General features: G+C 37.6%; 1 protein-coding gene across 5 annotated transcripts in view; it reads right to left on the reverse strand.

The window, feature by feature from the left end:
* Positions 1-15185, reverse strand: part of STIM2 (stromal interaction molecule 2) — a 151780-nt gene that overhangs the window by 19580 nt on the left and 117015 nt on the right. For all 5 annotated transcript variants that reach the window (XM_042936730.1, XM_042936729.1, XM_042936733.1 and 2 more), the window contains 4 exons: positions 11879-11990; positions 8096-8211; positions 5063-5240; positions 4144-4321 (listed from right to left, as the gene is read on the reverse strand). In XM_042936730.1, the coding sequence (XP_042792664.1) occupies positions 4144-4321; positions 5063-5240; positions 8096-8211; positions 11879-11990 (584 nt within the window). The remainder of the gene's footprint in view (positions 1-4143; positions 4322-5062; positions 5241-8095; positions 8212-11878; positions 11991-15185) is intronic.

Consider the following 15185-nt stretch of genomic DNA (forward strand, 5'->3'; position numbering starts at 1 on the left):
TATATTTTATAATAGCCAGACTCACCAGAGAGAAGAAAATGCCAGGCACGTACAAACCAAAACTGATCATGTTTTTCTCGTAACGCGGGGCTTGTTTGTGGAGAACACAAAGAAGTATCCGAAACACAGTGAAAACACTTGTCCTGGTGCCCCTTCTAATGTTCCCAGAGGGCACTACTGTAAGCTATTTACATGGACCATTTTTGAAGGTTTTCACATCTTCTTCATGGTTACTTATGTCTCACTATTACAAGCACGTCTGTCCATTATAGTCTGTTTCACCTACTTCTACTCAATTCACTGCTTCTAACATACCAGAAAGTAGATAAATCAGCACTGGCAGACCATGTGTAAATTTTAAGAAAATAGGTTCTGAGTGAGCCTCTGCTTGATGTTTCCATGAGAAACTATACCTAGGCTTCAGGGTCAGGGTGTCAAAGTCTTCCTTTGACTGCCCTTTAGGAGAGCCAGACAATAAACAGTTAGAAAACTAAAATGCTTAGTGCATCAGTTGGTATTAGATGCTAAGGAAAAAACTCTTAAAGCCTATGAAAAGAACACAGAAAGAAAAGACAATTCATTCTAGAAATGATTCATCTGAAAACTAGCAAGAGTTCAAGCTAAAGGTATGTAAAGACACACAATAGAATATGAAGAGTTATGTACCTACTCAAGACCTTGAGACAAAGTCACAAATGAACTGGGGAGCATCCCACTTCTGGAGCACCGTAACTGCAAATTATCTTCCTCAAAGCCAAGTAAGGTCACTAGAAACTCCACTCCGAAACTCATGTGCAGAACAACGTCTGATCTGAACAAACCCAACTTACTTAAATAAACTTTACTGTGTGCCAGAATAAACTAATACGAGTACTGTACACAAGTTTGTTCTGATAAAGAAAAGGAACAGCTGTCAGATACTATAGAAAGCAAAGTATAAGAAGAAGTATTTTTTCAAAACTCCAAAATTAGAAAACAAAATCACAATGGGGCACCAAGCAGACAATCAGAAAGTGAGACATTACTCCCTGAAAGCAAAATCCTAAGCAACACGTGCCCGACACATTTCACCGTGCCATGAGCGTGGGACAGTACTGGCTTCCACTGGCTGGCTAAGCTGTGTGGCATCCCTTCTCCCTCCGGAAGACAGAGTCGGAGGCCAGGTCCCGGAACGTGGAGCTCCATATACCACCACCAAGTCTGGGTCAGCAGGCCCTCTTTCTCACAAGACTTACACTTGTCAATCTTCTAACGTTTCTACACGATTTTCACTGCCAAGGAACTAAACAGGGAACCTATTTTCAAATTTCACTCAAGTTTTTCTCTTTAATCATAAAGATTTATGTTATGTCCATACATTTATTTCCCCTAAAAGAACTCAATAAATGCATGTAACGTATAATGATTATATTTCTAGCATTAACTGAGGCTGAAATGCTTCGATTGACTGTCAAATAATGTTTCAAAATTTTGGAAATCAGGACCTGCCAGTAACAGCAACTATTTTAACTATTTTCTCTGCTATTATTCATTAAGTTTATCATTTGACGTAAATTCCAGCCTTTAGTTCGAATTACATGGTTATGCATAGGGGCATGGACCCAGTAAAAATTGAGTAATTAAAAGCTTTTAACAAATGATGAATTATTAAATTGTTTACAAAAATGATAATTAGATACCTAATTTTTGTGTCTCAGGAATAGACCAGTACTAAGTAAAAACATGGTATCACAGAAAGAAACACCCTATATATCTGAAAACATGATTCTAGACCCAACTCTAGGATTATGACTTCTGTGACCTGCAAGTTCTTTACTTTCTAACCTGAGGTTTATGGTCTTGTGTAGAACAGGGTATGTATACTACGACTCATCCCGACTTTGCTTTTCTTGAAACTTCAAATACAAAGTAATTTATGTGAAAAGTATGTAAACCACACAAAACATGAAGTAGTACTATTATTCACCCGGAAGTTTTTGTTTTAGGGGAAATAGCACGATGCAATGTATGTGCCAGATATTCCTGACTTCTAATTTTGAGAAGCTGATTATCTCCCAGATGAGCTACAGTAATACTTCCAACTATGTGAAGCTGTGGATTACAGGACATTATACGTAAATTAGCTTCCCAGTTAAATTTACTTCTATAAACAAAACTTTTAACAGTATAGGAAAACAACCTTGGAATAAGACACACAAAATCTTGCCTTTGCCATGTAACAGCTGTGTGACTTCAGGCAAGTTTTTTAACCTCTCTCCACATCTCATCTGTAAATGAGGATAATATCTATTTATTGTGAGGATTAAAACTTCCGAGCAAATTCATTTGCAATGTGCACAGCACAAACTTCTGGCACACAGTAAGCACTCTTAAAATTGTGTTTCTTATTACTATAATCATGTTGGACAGAGTTCTTTTTAAATACCAGTGTAACTCCTTTAAACCACCCCTTACTGATTCAGGATCTCATTAGGACTATTACATCTGTACTGGGACATATCGTGGTGATCCTAAGGTCTACTGACGTATGCAATGCCTCTCTGCCAAAAAACTCAAATTAGAATGTTTGTGATTTGTGGGCCCTTTTCTATAGGATGCCTGCTCTGCAGTCACCTGTAAAATACTGCTATCAGTTTATGTTTCCATAGAAGAATTATCACTACTGCTTTTGGATTTGCTCTTTCTTACCTATAAAGCTCAGAAAAATAGCTAGCAAGCTTTTTAGTTTAGTACTAGGAATAAACCAAGAGTTAGAAGCTTTGGTGGGAAAAGGAAATAAGTTCTCACAGGAATAAAAGGCATAATATCCAACTTTTGAACACAGTAGAATTTTGGCTAAGCCGTTTTTTCTATTCTTTTCTTTTCTGTTAACTCCCTTGTCCTTTACTACATTCTGTACAGATAAGGTTTGCCAGGTAAATAGGACCTGACCATAAAATACACGTAGGAGTCAGCTTAAGAGAACAATCTCCTTACAGGGAAAAGATCCAACAAACAGATGTCTGGGGTATGAGGGAAACAATAGCTAACCATTAATAAAAGAGATAGCTGCATTTAGTCAGACAAATTCTACCAAAAATGACAATCCTGAAGGAAACAAATGCACGCTGAACATTTATTTTCTCATGAGTTGAAAGTGAAACTCATTCATCACACAATTCTTATTCCTTATTTAGCACCTGGCCGAGAAGGCCACAGGGCACACGGCAGAGCAGGGGGCAGAACACCCAGGTCCTTGGCCCCGCTTTACCACCGAGGCACTCTCTGATCTTGGGCAAGCCTTCTGGCCGGCAGCGTCTTTATCAGTAAAGAAAGGGTCAAAGTCAGAAGGAGGAGAGGAGACCACAGAAGCAGAGGTTGGAGTGACATGTTTTGAAGATGAAGGAGGGGGCCAAGAGCCAAGAAATGCAGGCAGCCTCCAGAAGCTGGAAAAGGCAAGGAAACAGATCCTCCCCTAGAGCCTCCGGAGGAATGCAGCCCTGGGAGTCTATTTTAAACTCTGTCTTAGGAACTGTAAGATAGCAAATGTGTGTTGTTTTAAGCCACTAAGTTTGTGGTAATTTTTTATAGCAAGAACAGTGAGTAAACTAAAATATCTGTCTGTAATTAACTTCTGCCGGGACCCCCTCTCCGCTTCCCTGAAGGAGCGAGCTATGCCTGCAGGCTCACGTTCCATCTTGACTGGCAAGGTAGCGGCGGATACTGGAAAGATCTCTTTAGACAACTTCACAATTTTTAGCAAATTATGTTCTAAAACCATTTAACAGGATTCAAATGGATGTTAAACAGAGATTCTTTACCCTTGCAGAGAAGTTTAACACTAGATATACTTTACTAGGTTACAGTTAGATACTAAAACATATTACAGATGTTAGATTAAATAAACACCTTAAATTCACTGGCGATAATTAACTTGGCACAGGGTAAGATTTCATGAGTGAGTGAACATGATGGTAACTTTATCTTTGAATTATTACTTTGTTATTTGCTACATGGACTTTGATCAATGCTAACAATATAAACAGAGAATTCTTTTATTAACTAAGGAAGAATATACAATGCCACTAAAGGTAGAAGACCAAACAGGAAAAGCCCCCCCAGAGTGGCAACGCAAACGTCCTAACAAACCCTTTTTGTGAATACCTGTTCCAGTTCCTGCTCTGCATACTGCCTTCTACTCAGCTCACACTCGGCTCCTTCCCTTAGCTCTCTCAGCCGACAGGCCTCTTCCTTTGCGTAATTGATTTCATCCATCATTTTGCGCTCTAGATTTTGCTTTTCTACAGCAACGTTTCTGTTTTCTTCCTGTGCCTTTTCAAGCCTTACAGAATGATAAAAGTAAAAATTCCTCACCAAAGTTTCATCTTTTTTATGAAGAATAACTACATATCAAGCAACAACATACATGTTTCAATCCAAAATCACACTATTTTCTATTAATCTTACATCTGAATAGCAAAACAGCAGGTGGCCCATGGTATAGTTGTTTGGTTATCTTGAGCTCAAAATACAGTGATAGCAGGGAATCACTCTTCAAGCAAAGAGACTTCTAAGAAATTCATAATTATCTAAATCATGTTAAAAATAAAATTTCACTAGGGGCGCCTGGGTGGCTCAGTCAGTTGGGCATCTGACTTTGGCTCAGGTCATGATCTCATGGCTCATGAGTTCTAGCCCTGTGTTGGGCTCTGTGCTGACAGCACAGAGCGTGGAGCCTGCTTCGGATTCTGTCTCTCTCTCTCTCTGCCCCTCCCCACTCACTCTCTGTCTCTCTCTAATATAAATAAAAACATTAAAAAAATAAAACATTAAAAATAAAATTTCACTATACATATCACTCCACCTATATTTATTTCTACTGATCTGCCCATTTATTCACTAGAGCATACCTTTAATATAAATCTATAATTAGGACATTGTAAGTTTTATAAAAATATGAAGTGTACATACGTTACTGATATGTGTCACAAACTAAACATAAGTGTGTAAGCACACACCCACATTACGTTTTCACAAATTGTATTTGCCAACATAAATAAGACTTATAGCTTTTTAAACGTACCTCTCTTGTAAGTCCATGAGACTTTGCTCTGCGGTTTGTAAACTCTCCAAGTCTTTCATCATTTTTGCAACATGTTCTTTTGATGTCTTATTCTGTGTGTAAGCAAACCAGCACCCCCCAACGCCAATTACTATAGAAACTGTGAGAATAAAATCCTTCATCCAGTTATGAGGCGGGCCTATGAAAAAAAATGCAGATGGTCAAATTAATCTTTGAGTGTAACAGAATCTTCATACAGAGGCATTTTGTAGTAGGTAGCTAAAACAAGCAAATGTTTTCTGATGAGCCTCCCATAAACAAGCTCCATTCTTTTAAAAACTATTTCTTCAAACAATCAAAGTGCTTATCGTAACACTGATATACTAGACCCTCCAGAGGGCACAGATAAGCCCACATGGATGCACCACACCCCTGTGGCACAGGAGGCAGCAACAAAAGTTCTGGGGACCCTGCAAAAGCAAGAGTATCTCCAATCATGTCCTCTGTGGGGTGAAAGCAGGCATAAAGAATACCACCCCTATCATCCCAACTGCTTTCCTTCAGTCAGGTTAGGGACATGTCATGCTTTGATACACACACTGGAAGCCTAATCCTTCAACAAAAGAGCACCCCCCGCCCCCAAGCAAGCAGTCATGTAATGAGGATTAGTCAGTGATTCTCAACCAAGGGCGATATCTCCCACAGTGGACATTTGACAATTTTTGCTTGCCACAGCAGGGAGGGTGTAAAATGGGTGGGGGAGTTGCTACCGGTGTCTAGTGGGAAGAGGCCAGGGATGTTGCTAAACAGACAAAAACGCACAAGACACTTTCCTGCCCTGCTTCTGCCAGTAACAGAGAATTACCCAGGAATCATCCAGCCCAAATCATGAAGTGCCAAGGTTGAGTAACCATGAGTTAAATGATCATAACAAGTCATATTTTAGGTGCTATTTGCCAGAGATTTCTGGGTTACTAGCAGGAAAGAACAGGATCACCTTCTCCACCACTAGGCATGTCAGTAATTTCCAGCAGTTTCTACAGTAAGGAGTAAGGAGCCAGGGCCTACTGTCCTCAGTGATACAAAACACAGAAGTCACTAGCAAATAACTTCCTAGTCTATCCCTGACTCTTAACACACACTAAGATTCAGAGGGCTCTCTGGAGTGATACACAATGATAAGGAAGACAATGTAATGCATGATTTGCTCCCAAGAGATAGAGTTTACAGCGGAAAAACTACCAAACTGCCCAGGCCTCCAGCACGTCTATGTTGTATGTGTGATGAAACACGAGGCTCCGTAGACATCAGGACTTCTCATGCTCACTCAGGTTCGTGTGTGTTTACACCGTGTGAGGAATGCCAAGCCCTATGCCAGACACCCTATTTCCAGAGCTCACGCCCTCACCTACGGTGAAACAGATGCACTGCGGAAGACCAGAGTCTCAAAAGGATTTATTTTTACTTCCGCCTCAGACTGAGAAGTTCAGCTCATGTTCTAGTTTAAACATGAGCCCAGTTCAGGCCAAAATATTACTCACCAGAAATAACAATAAAGAGAATGGTCAAGTACCAAACTCTATAGTAAGTGCCACAAACTGAAAAAGATTTCAGCGAAAACTCCTTTACAATGTGTGTCTGTTCGTTTGACAGTGTTAGTTTGTTATAAATCTAATGCTGGTGTTCCCACTGCAGGGCTCATTCCCTCAAATAATAATTTTAAGACAAACACATTAAAAAGGTAACGCATCATTAACTTCTTCGCTGGTTTATTAAAACATTTGTTTCCAGCATTCTTTTGACTAGTTTGGTTTCTTTTCAAATGACAATGAAATACTGTTTTGGCTTAGAGGGAGTTTGTTCCTGGCTTAATAAAATATAAATATTCCTGACCAAGCTGTATACAGAGGCAAGTTATATAGTTTCATTCCTATTTGCACCAATCATTCACATGAACAAATCAGACAGAACCTCACAGGAGACAATCCCCAACAGATTCAGCAGAAAACTTAGGGTGTCACCTCTGTGGAATGCCCGGCATTTCAGGAGTGTTCGATTTCCTAGGGTTTGTAATTTCCAACAACAGTGCATTTCCACCAACTCTCACAAAGCAGAGTTCCAGCTGTTTGACCAGCTGCTCTCAGCCTGAGCCAAAAAAGAACCACCAGTCCCATCATGGAATCTACCCAACGGCTCCAGTAACCCTTTTTTGGTAGTGTCACCCCCCAAACCGATCACAGAAACCTGCAAGTCTCCCAACTCCGAAAACTGAGGTAAAATAAATATTAGTTTCCTAATTTATCATTTCTGGAAGCCATTTTTCTTGTATTAATTGTTACTCCTTTTTGGCTTCTGAAAAATAGAATATAAAACCTCTAAAAATGTAGAATATTCAAATACTTTTCCCCAAAGCTGTTTAAAACTTGAAATTAAATAAACATATTAAACTTCCCTTCTGAAAAAAAAAAAAAAGTATTCCTGTCAAAAGTAAAGAAATACAAGGTTTATTTTCCTTACAAATATGACATAATAATTTCTTAAATGTTCTTCTTCAATACAATCAAATAACATTCTCCATCTTGTGCTTTGCCAGGATGGTCTGTTATCATGGAAAATTTCAAGTGGATCTTCAGGAACCAGCTTGGCAATGTGACATTCCACATTTCAATGACAGAAAATCTCACCCTATAAATCTTTTAAGATAATATTACATTTCCTTTATACCTAACAGACGATTTTCTTAGTGTTTTATCTTTCTTACTTTTTCTTCTTTAAATAACAGGGGTGCCTGGGTGGCTCAGTCAGTTAAGTATCGGACTTTGGCTCAGGTCATGATCTCGAGGTTAGTGAGTACGAGCCCTGAGGTCAGCACAGAGAATGCTTCCGATCCTGTCTCCCTCTCCGCCCCTCCCCCACTCATTCTCTCTCTCTCTCTCTCTCTCTCTCTCTCTCTCTCTCTCTCTCTCAAAAATAAATTTAAAAAAATAAAAATAAATGAAGAATATGTGATCTGATTATTCTTTTGCATCATACTCTGTGAGAGAGAATACTAACGTGTTAGAGGTCCAAACAAAACCACATCCAGCGCCTTGAGCTGAAGTTTTTGTCTGTGACTCCGATCGCTGATTTTCAACTGGGAGCTCATAAATGAAGGTTCATGCACTGCTATCCTGTTCATTCAAAAAATATATACATATTAAATGAAAATATTTCTAGTATGTAAATTTAAATATTTGAGCAATACATGTAATACTTTACACATTAGTGACGACCTACTACTGTTAAGAGCTCATCCATGTGATTTAATACTTTACTAACAGGTGTCAAAAAACTTCTCGGTGCAAACTTAGCTGTAAGACACCCTGCATTAATTATTTACTTGTTATGTTGACGTTTTTGTTTTCTAAGGTTAACTTTATGCTATAATTTACTTGAATGCAGAAATTTAACCAATGCAAAAGCATTTTATAACCATTAATTACCTCTGCATTTTATTATCATTTCACAGAGAACAAGAAAATTGTTAGGTAATTGACTTAACATCAATAACAAACTATAAAATATACTTTTCAATTTAGATCGTATCACTTTTCTTTAAAAGTGTCTGAAAAACCTGTAGCTTTACATTCTAATATGTAAACTGTTTATAAATTAAACAGAGTCCACGGAAGTCATAAGTGAGAATAAGAAGTCATCATGGTTGGGGGGAGAAAACTGAGACATTTATGTAACAGGAAATACTGAACCATTTCATTAGCAATGAAAAAAAAACATGTAGGGGGCCAAAAGGCACAGGTGGAAGAAGGAAATAAAATCACTTTGTTTTGGACGTCAAGTCCAAGTTGCCCCATCATCAACTAACATTTCTTAACAACCAAGTATGACACCAATGAAGATCTTATAACACAAAGTCTAATAATAATCATATAATAGTTAATAACAATGACGATAAAAACAAGCATGTACTATATGCCCGGTCCTGGGTCAAAGGCTAAATCAAAATTGAAGAACACCTCAAACAGATACAAAATTCCCATTTCACAGATGAGGAAACTAAGGTAGGGAGAGATTGAGTAACTTGCCCAATTAGTAGTAAGAGGTGGGGCAGGGATTCAAACCCAAATATGTATGATTCCAATGACTGTACTCTGAATCCACTGCATTTTCTTATGATAGATACCAGAACGTGTGAGTGTGCAGAAGTTACAAAAACTCCTATAACTGCTACAGGCTTCCATAAATCTTTACAGTGTAAAGAACTCTTTCCCTTTGCAAGATGCCTTCCTTCATCTTCTCTGCAAGCACCTTTTGTGTATGGCTCCTGTTACACCTTTAACGTGACACTTCCCAAACTGCTGGAAGGCAGAGCTATGTCTTATCTCAGTATCCCCAAACCTAGCATTATGCTTGGCAAAAGTAGATGCTTGATAAATGTTTGTAGAATACATAAGTGAATGCATGGATGGATGCATGAATGAATTAACAGCAACAATACTGGTAGACTAAACTGAAGAGAAACAATGAGATGTAGTAAAAAGGATACCACATAACAGTTTTATACAAGGTTCAGTATGAGCCCGGGAGGTGGAAGTGGTTCTACCTGAGTGGGTGAGGATGTCAGGGGAGTTCACACAGGTCTGAAAGGAATGAGGAGGCATGCGTCAGGCGAAGAGAGCCTTAGTTTAAGCTCTGGTAATAAGAATTTCAGACTATAGAAAATCAGTAAAAGGCTTATGATAACCGTGATAACATAAAACTAACATAATTTGGGCTACCTATTGCAATGCGACAGTATTTTAATGTCACAGAAAGGAAACAATGAACTGCTGTAGGTACCTGTCCATCCGAAATGTGTAATACATTTTCTTACACATTCTTCTAAGTAGCTCTTGTACCTACAATTACCCTACAAAAAGTCCCGTAACTCATATTGCTATTTAAGTTAATTGATACTTAAGTCCCTTTAAGCGAGTCCTCTAATTGCCATTACCCCTATGAAAGGGGCTTGATGATGGGTATTCTGGTTTCCCTTTCTTCTCTGCTCACAGAAGCTCCCATGAGCTCACCTGAAAGCTGAACTTCTGTATTGATAACCTGTCTTTTCTGGTAACATGTTCACTATTTAAAAAAAAAAAAAAAATTGATCTTGATGAAGTGTGATGTTATTTCAACAATTCTCCAAGAAGCTGAGCTATCTCTGGCACCCCTTATTTAACCAAAGGAAAAAAAGTGGCTATAACATTTATTGCCAACACACTGAGCAACCTATTTCATTTCATGCTGTTGTACAAAAAAACTTCCCAAAAGACAACATAAGAAAAATACTAGGAGTTCCTCATAACTAGGGTAACATACAACTCAAAACAAAAACAAAAACAAAAACAAAACAACCCTAATCCCACTTTAATACTCTACTATCCTGTTTTAGCTTAGAAACTTACTTAAAAGCAAAAACCCTATCTTCATTTTGTCTTCTTTCCACCATCTAGTTGCACCTTGAACACACCAGATACTCAATACAGACTTGTTGAACTGACTCTCATTCCCATTATTTCCTCAATATAACCATATGCACAGCAAAACCAGTAAAATACTGTTGTTGATGTTCACAAAACATATTTACGGGAGATACGAACATTTTCAACTCAATCCAAAATCTGAAGTCCAAAGAAACAACAGCCACTTATTTCAATAGAGTATGTAAGCAAATTGATTAGAAATACAATATGCATATTTCATCACAAATAATAATGAGATAATAATAAGGGATTAGAGTCTTTTTTGATTCAAGAAACATTTGAGAGAGGAATGGAACATAAGCAAGTTCTGGTAGAATCGTTGCAAATTTTGACATTTGAGTCTTTAAAGATTTTTAAGTTAACTAATGGAGATTTAGAAAGTAAAATTTAGAAAACGAATAATTCCAGGCATCTAAGGGATAAACTGGCATCCTAGACTTTGGTATCAGATCTATCTAGGTTCAAGTGCTGAATTGGGCAAAATATTTGACTTTTCTCTGATTTGCTTTTTATCTGCAAAATGGGGATAACAATACATACTTAATTTTAACCATGAAGTTTAAATGACATAATACAGAGTACCTTTATGTTACATACATTTTAAAATGGTTGCTATCAGGGACTCATGGGTGACTCAGTCACTTAAGCATCCAACTCTTGATTTCGGCTCAGATCATGATCTCACGGTTCATGAGTTCAAGCTCTGCACTGGGCTCCTTGCTGAGAGCACTGGAGCCTGCTTGGGATTCTCTCTCTCTCTCTCTCTCTCTCTCTCTCTCTCTCTCTCTGTCACCTCCTTAGAATCAGAGGCGTGTGCTCTCTCTCTCAAAATAAACTTAAAAAATGGCTATTATTTACATTTTATTAAGCTTTTTTTTTGAGCTTTAACTTGTGGCCACTAATATTAAGTGACTATTATTATTAAAGAATACAATTAAGAAAGATCTGTACATTAACCCACTCAAATAGGTTTTTCATAAAGGTGGATTCATATCAAATGAATATGTTTTTGTTATATTTACCACATGGTCAGAGGTTGGGCTTTTGATGTTATCTAACAAAGATGTAGTTGGCCTACCTTCTAATTCCAAAAATTACTTTCTTTGGGAATAAATTTTAAAAAGAGCTTGATTATTTAGACAAAGAAAAATGATTAAAACTTACAAATTCACACCTTAAAAAATTAAAGAATGGATATAATATTTCCTTTGAGCCCTTAGTCACAGAGATAACTTATAAATTTGGCACAGAAAAGTAACATCTAGTATATAATTCTCCTTGAGTGGAAAAAAAATGCATTTGGATAATAAAGACTCACCTGGGAAGCGTTGTTCCTTTGACATTATTGTCTCTAAAATTCTTCTCATATTGGGGTAGTTCAACAAATTCTATCAACCACTGAAGCGTGTCTTCAAGGGTCCAATTATGAACTGCAAGAGACAAAAGGGGAAGGCATATTTTAAACAGATAATTATCAGCTTTGAAACTTTACATAATTTACACATATATATTTATATACACATACATACACATGTATATAAAATTACTAAAACTTCAGAGGATGTTAGATTGAATTTTCAATTCAATCAACACAAAGTACTTAAATGATATCTGGCATTCTATGAGAAGCTGAAAACAGTGGAGACATACTTCCTATACTTAAGTTTATAATCTATAACAGAGAAAGCATGAAAGAAAAAGAATAAAATATTAGCACGATTAATTCTAAAACAAGCATCTATGCAAAATTCATACAGAAGGAAATACTCCATCATTTCCCTGGTTGTAGAAAAACTTACAAGACATGTATCTATTCACTCATTCTTTCTTTCATTTAGTCATCCATCCACAGAATATTGTAAAGCTTGTGAATATCAGGTTCCATTCTAATGCAATGGAATATGGTAATAAGCAAATGCAGAAAATCCTTGCCCTCATGGGATGGGGGGGGAGGGGGCAATTTACAAGAGAAGGAAGAAAAGTGAAGAAAATTTCAGACACTGATCAGCTATTAAGAAAGAAAGGAGAAAGATGTCAGGATCAGCCTCTGAGGAACTATTATCTGAACTGAGACCTAAAACTTTGCAAGGAGCCAACACTGTGATCATCCGGGAGAAAAATATCTCAAACAGATGGAAAAGCTAGCAGTATAAAGGCCTTACTAAAGGAATGAACTAGCTGTATTTGAGAAAAAGAAAGAGAAAGCAGAGGGGCCAGGTCATAGAAGACTTTAAAAAATTCTGGATATTTTTCTAATTTCAGTAAGAAGTGGGGGGGGGGGGGGAGGGTAAATAATGTTTTTAAATCTATATTTACTCTTCAATGTGGATAATGGATTGTAGATTGTGTAGGAGACAAGACTGAAAGCCCAAAGCAGTAAGGAGAACATTCCTTTATAGAGCAGTCCATACAAGAGGCTATATCACTCTTGGACTATGGTGTCAGTAGAGGATATGGTGACAAGTGGTCAGATTTAGGATATATTGTGGGGAGAATGCTGTTAGATGTGTTAATGAAATAGATGGGGGCTAGTAACTACAGGAAAGTAAAAAACAAACAAACAAAAACAAAACAAAACAAAACAAAAGTAGAGAGGACAGTACCATCAACTGCAATAGTAAAGAATGGGAGGAAGAGACTGGGAAGACAAGCAAGGCAGGTGACAGATCAAAAGTTCTGTTTTTAGACATGTTATATTTGAAGGATATATTAGATATTTAAGTGCGGACACATAGTAGCAGTCAGATATACAAGTCTGGAGCTTAGGGAAGAGTGAGATTAGAAACAGAGATATAAAAATTGAGAGTCTTCAGCATTTGGATGGTCTTTAGACTGAATGAGATCACCCAGGACACTGAACACAGCTATTAATGGACTCCAGGAGACTGGCCCTAAATCATGAAGAAAATGATAGCTAACATCTTTTCTCCTGGACACTTATTTTGAATTAAGCCCTTTATGTTCACATTTTTTTCCTTTAAGCCTTATTTAAAAACACACAAAACTTATGAAACACTAACATAATTATTTTCATTTATGGAGATGAGAAACTAAAAGGTTAATGGGACCAAGATAGATAGTAGCAGGACTGGATTTGAACCCAGGCCAACTGACTGTAGGACCTGACCCTATGCTATTCTGAGAGCAATAATATTAAATAGCAGTAGAGATGTAAACAAGCAGTTAAAGACTGGAAGCAATTCAGACATTTCTGCTTGAAGAATATGAAGGACAATGATGAGAATATCCAAAGGGAAGGATGCAAGTGTCCTTAAAAAATTAAGAGCTCCAGATTGTCTGCATTTAGTTTGAGGTTTGGGAACATAAAGTGCTTATAGACCACAGAAAGGTCAGAGGATAGTGAAGAACATGAGTGAGCACCTCGGTGGCTCAGTCGGTTAAGCTCGGGTCACGATCTCACAGCTCGTGGGTTTGAGCCCCACATCAGGCTCTGTGCTGACAGCTCAGAGCCTGGAGCCTGCTTCGAACTGTGTCTCCTTCTCTCTCTTTGCCCCTCCCCTGCTTGTGCTCACGCTCTCTCTCTCAAAAATAAATAAACATTAAAAAATTAAAAAAAAAAATAAAAGCAGATCTGGGAATCCATCTGTGTATGCATAAATCTGAGAAATACCTTCCTGATAAACTACAGAAAATTAGGAATTCACTTCTGCAAGCAAAGCTAAATTTTCATAATCTGCCTTTTTCATTAAGTGTTCTTTAGAGAAAAAGCTTCAATAAGTCACAACAAGAAAGCAGGTAGCAAAAATTCATTTAAAACCTACATATGGTAATTGATTATTTTATACCGAGACAAAACTTGGACTATTTAAAAATTTTTCTCTCCTTCATGTGTTCCTGGCATAAGCTTGGACACATGCCTGAGGCTGCTGTATCCATTTGGCCAAATAACTTAGAATACCAGCTAAAGGTTCAGGCCCTCGGTGCTTTCCAATGAATTTAATAAATTCGAAATAGCCTTTTTTCTCTTAAGTTGCTTCCCATTCAACATGAACTGCACTGAGAATTACTTGTCTTGATTGCCAAGAAACCAACATGCAGCTGCACCTCGTACACCCACACAAAAATCTCAGCCAAGAAAACAGGAGAAGATCCTCTCTGTCATTTCCATGGCTGTTCAACTGATCAACAACAGAAGTCCCTGATCTCAACACTCCAGCATATCAAAATATTCCTTCAATTCCCAATGAGCCAGGATAGAAAGGAAGAAAAATCTAGTGAAAAAAAAATACATATTTAAAGTGCCCAAATCCTGATGTCACTCTACTCTGTAAACAGAATATTCTAGTGGTTCTAAACTCATTTCTTTTACAATGAATCTTTAAAACAACAAAATCCTAACAAAGAGCACACAGTTTACTTTGAGAGGAAGCTCACTTCTTCTTGTGCTTTTTGGTTTCTTTGGTGATGCCTAGTAAATACCTTCACTTTTCATGACCAGGACTTGTATTTTATATTAGCTTTCTCTGCTCCAAATATACTAGTTGCCTTTCAATTCTTAGGAGAGGTCATACGATGTCCTTCCTCAGGGCCTTTGCACCTGCTGTTTCCTCAATATAGAGACTCTTTTCTCCATCGCTGACTCATCTTTGTCTATTCACTTTACC

The sequence above is a fragment of the Panthera leo genome, chromosome B1 (assembly GCF_018350215.1).
Source record: "Panthera leo isolate Ple1 chromosome B1, P.leo_Ple1_pat1.1, whole genome shotgun sequence".
Taxonomy (NCBI): domain Eukaryota; kingdom Metazoa; phylum Chordata; class Mammalia; order Carnivora; family Felidae; genus Panthera; species Panthera leo.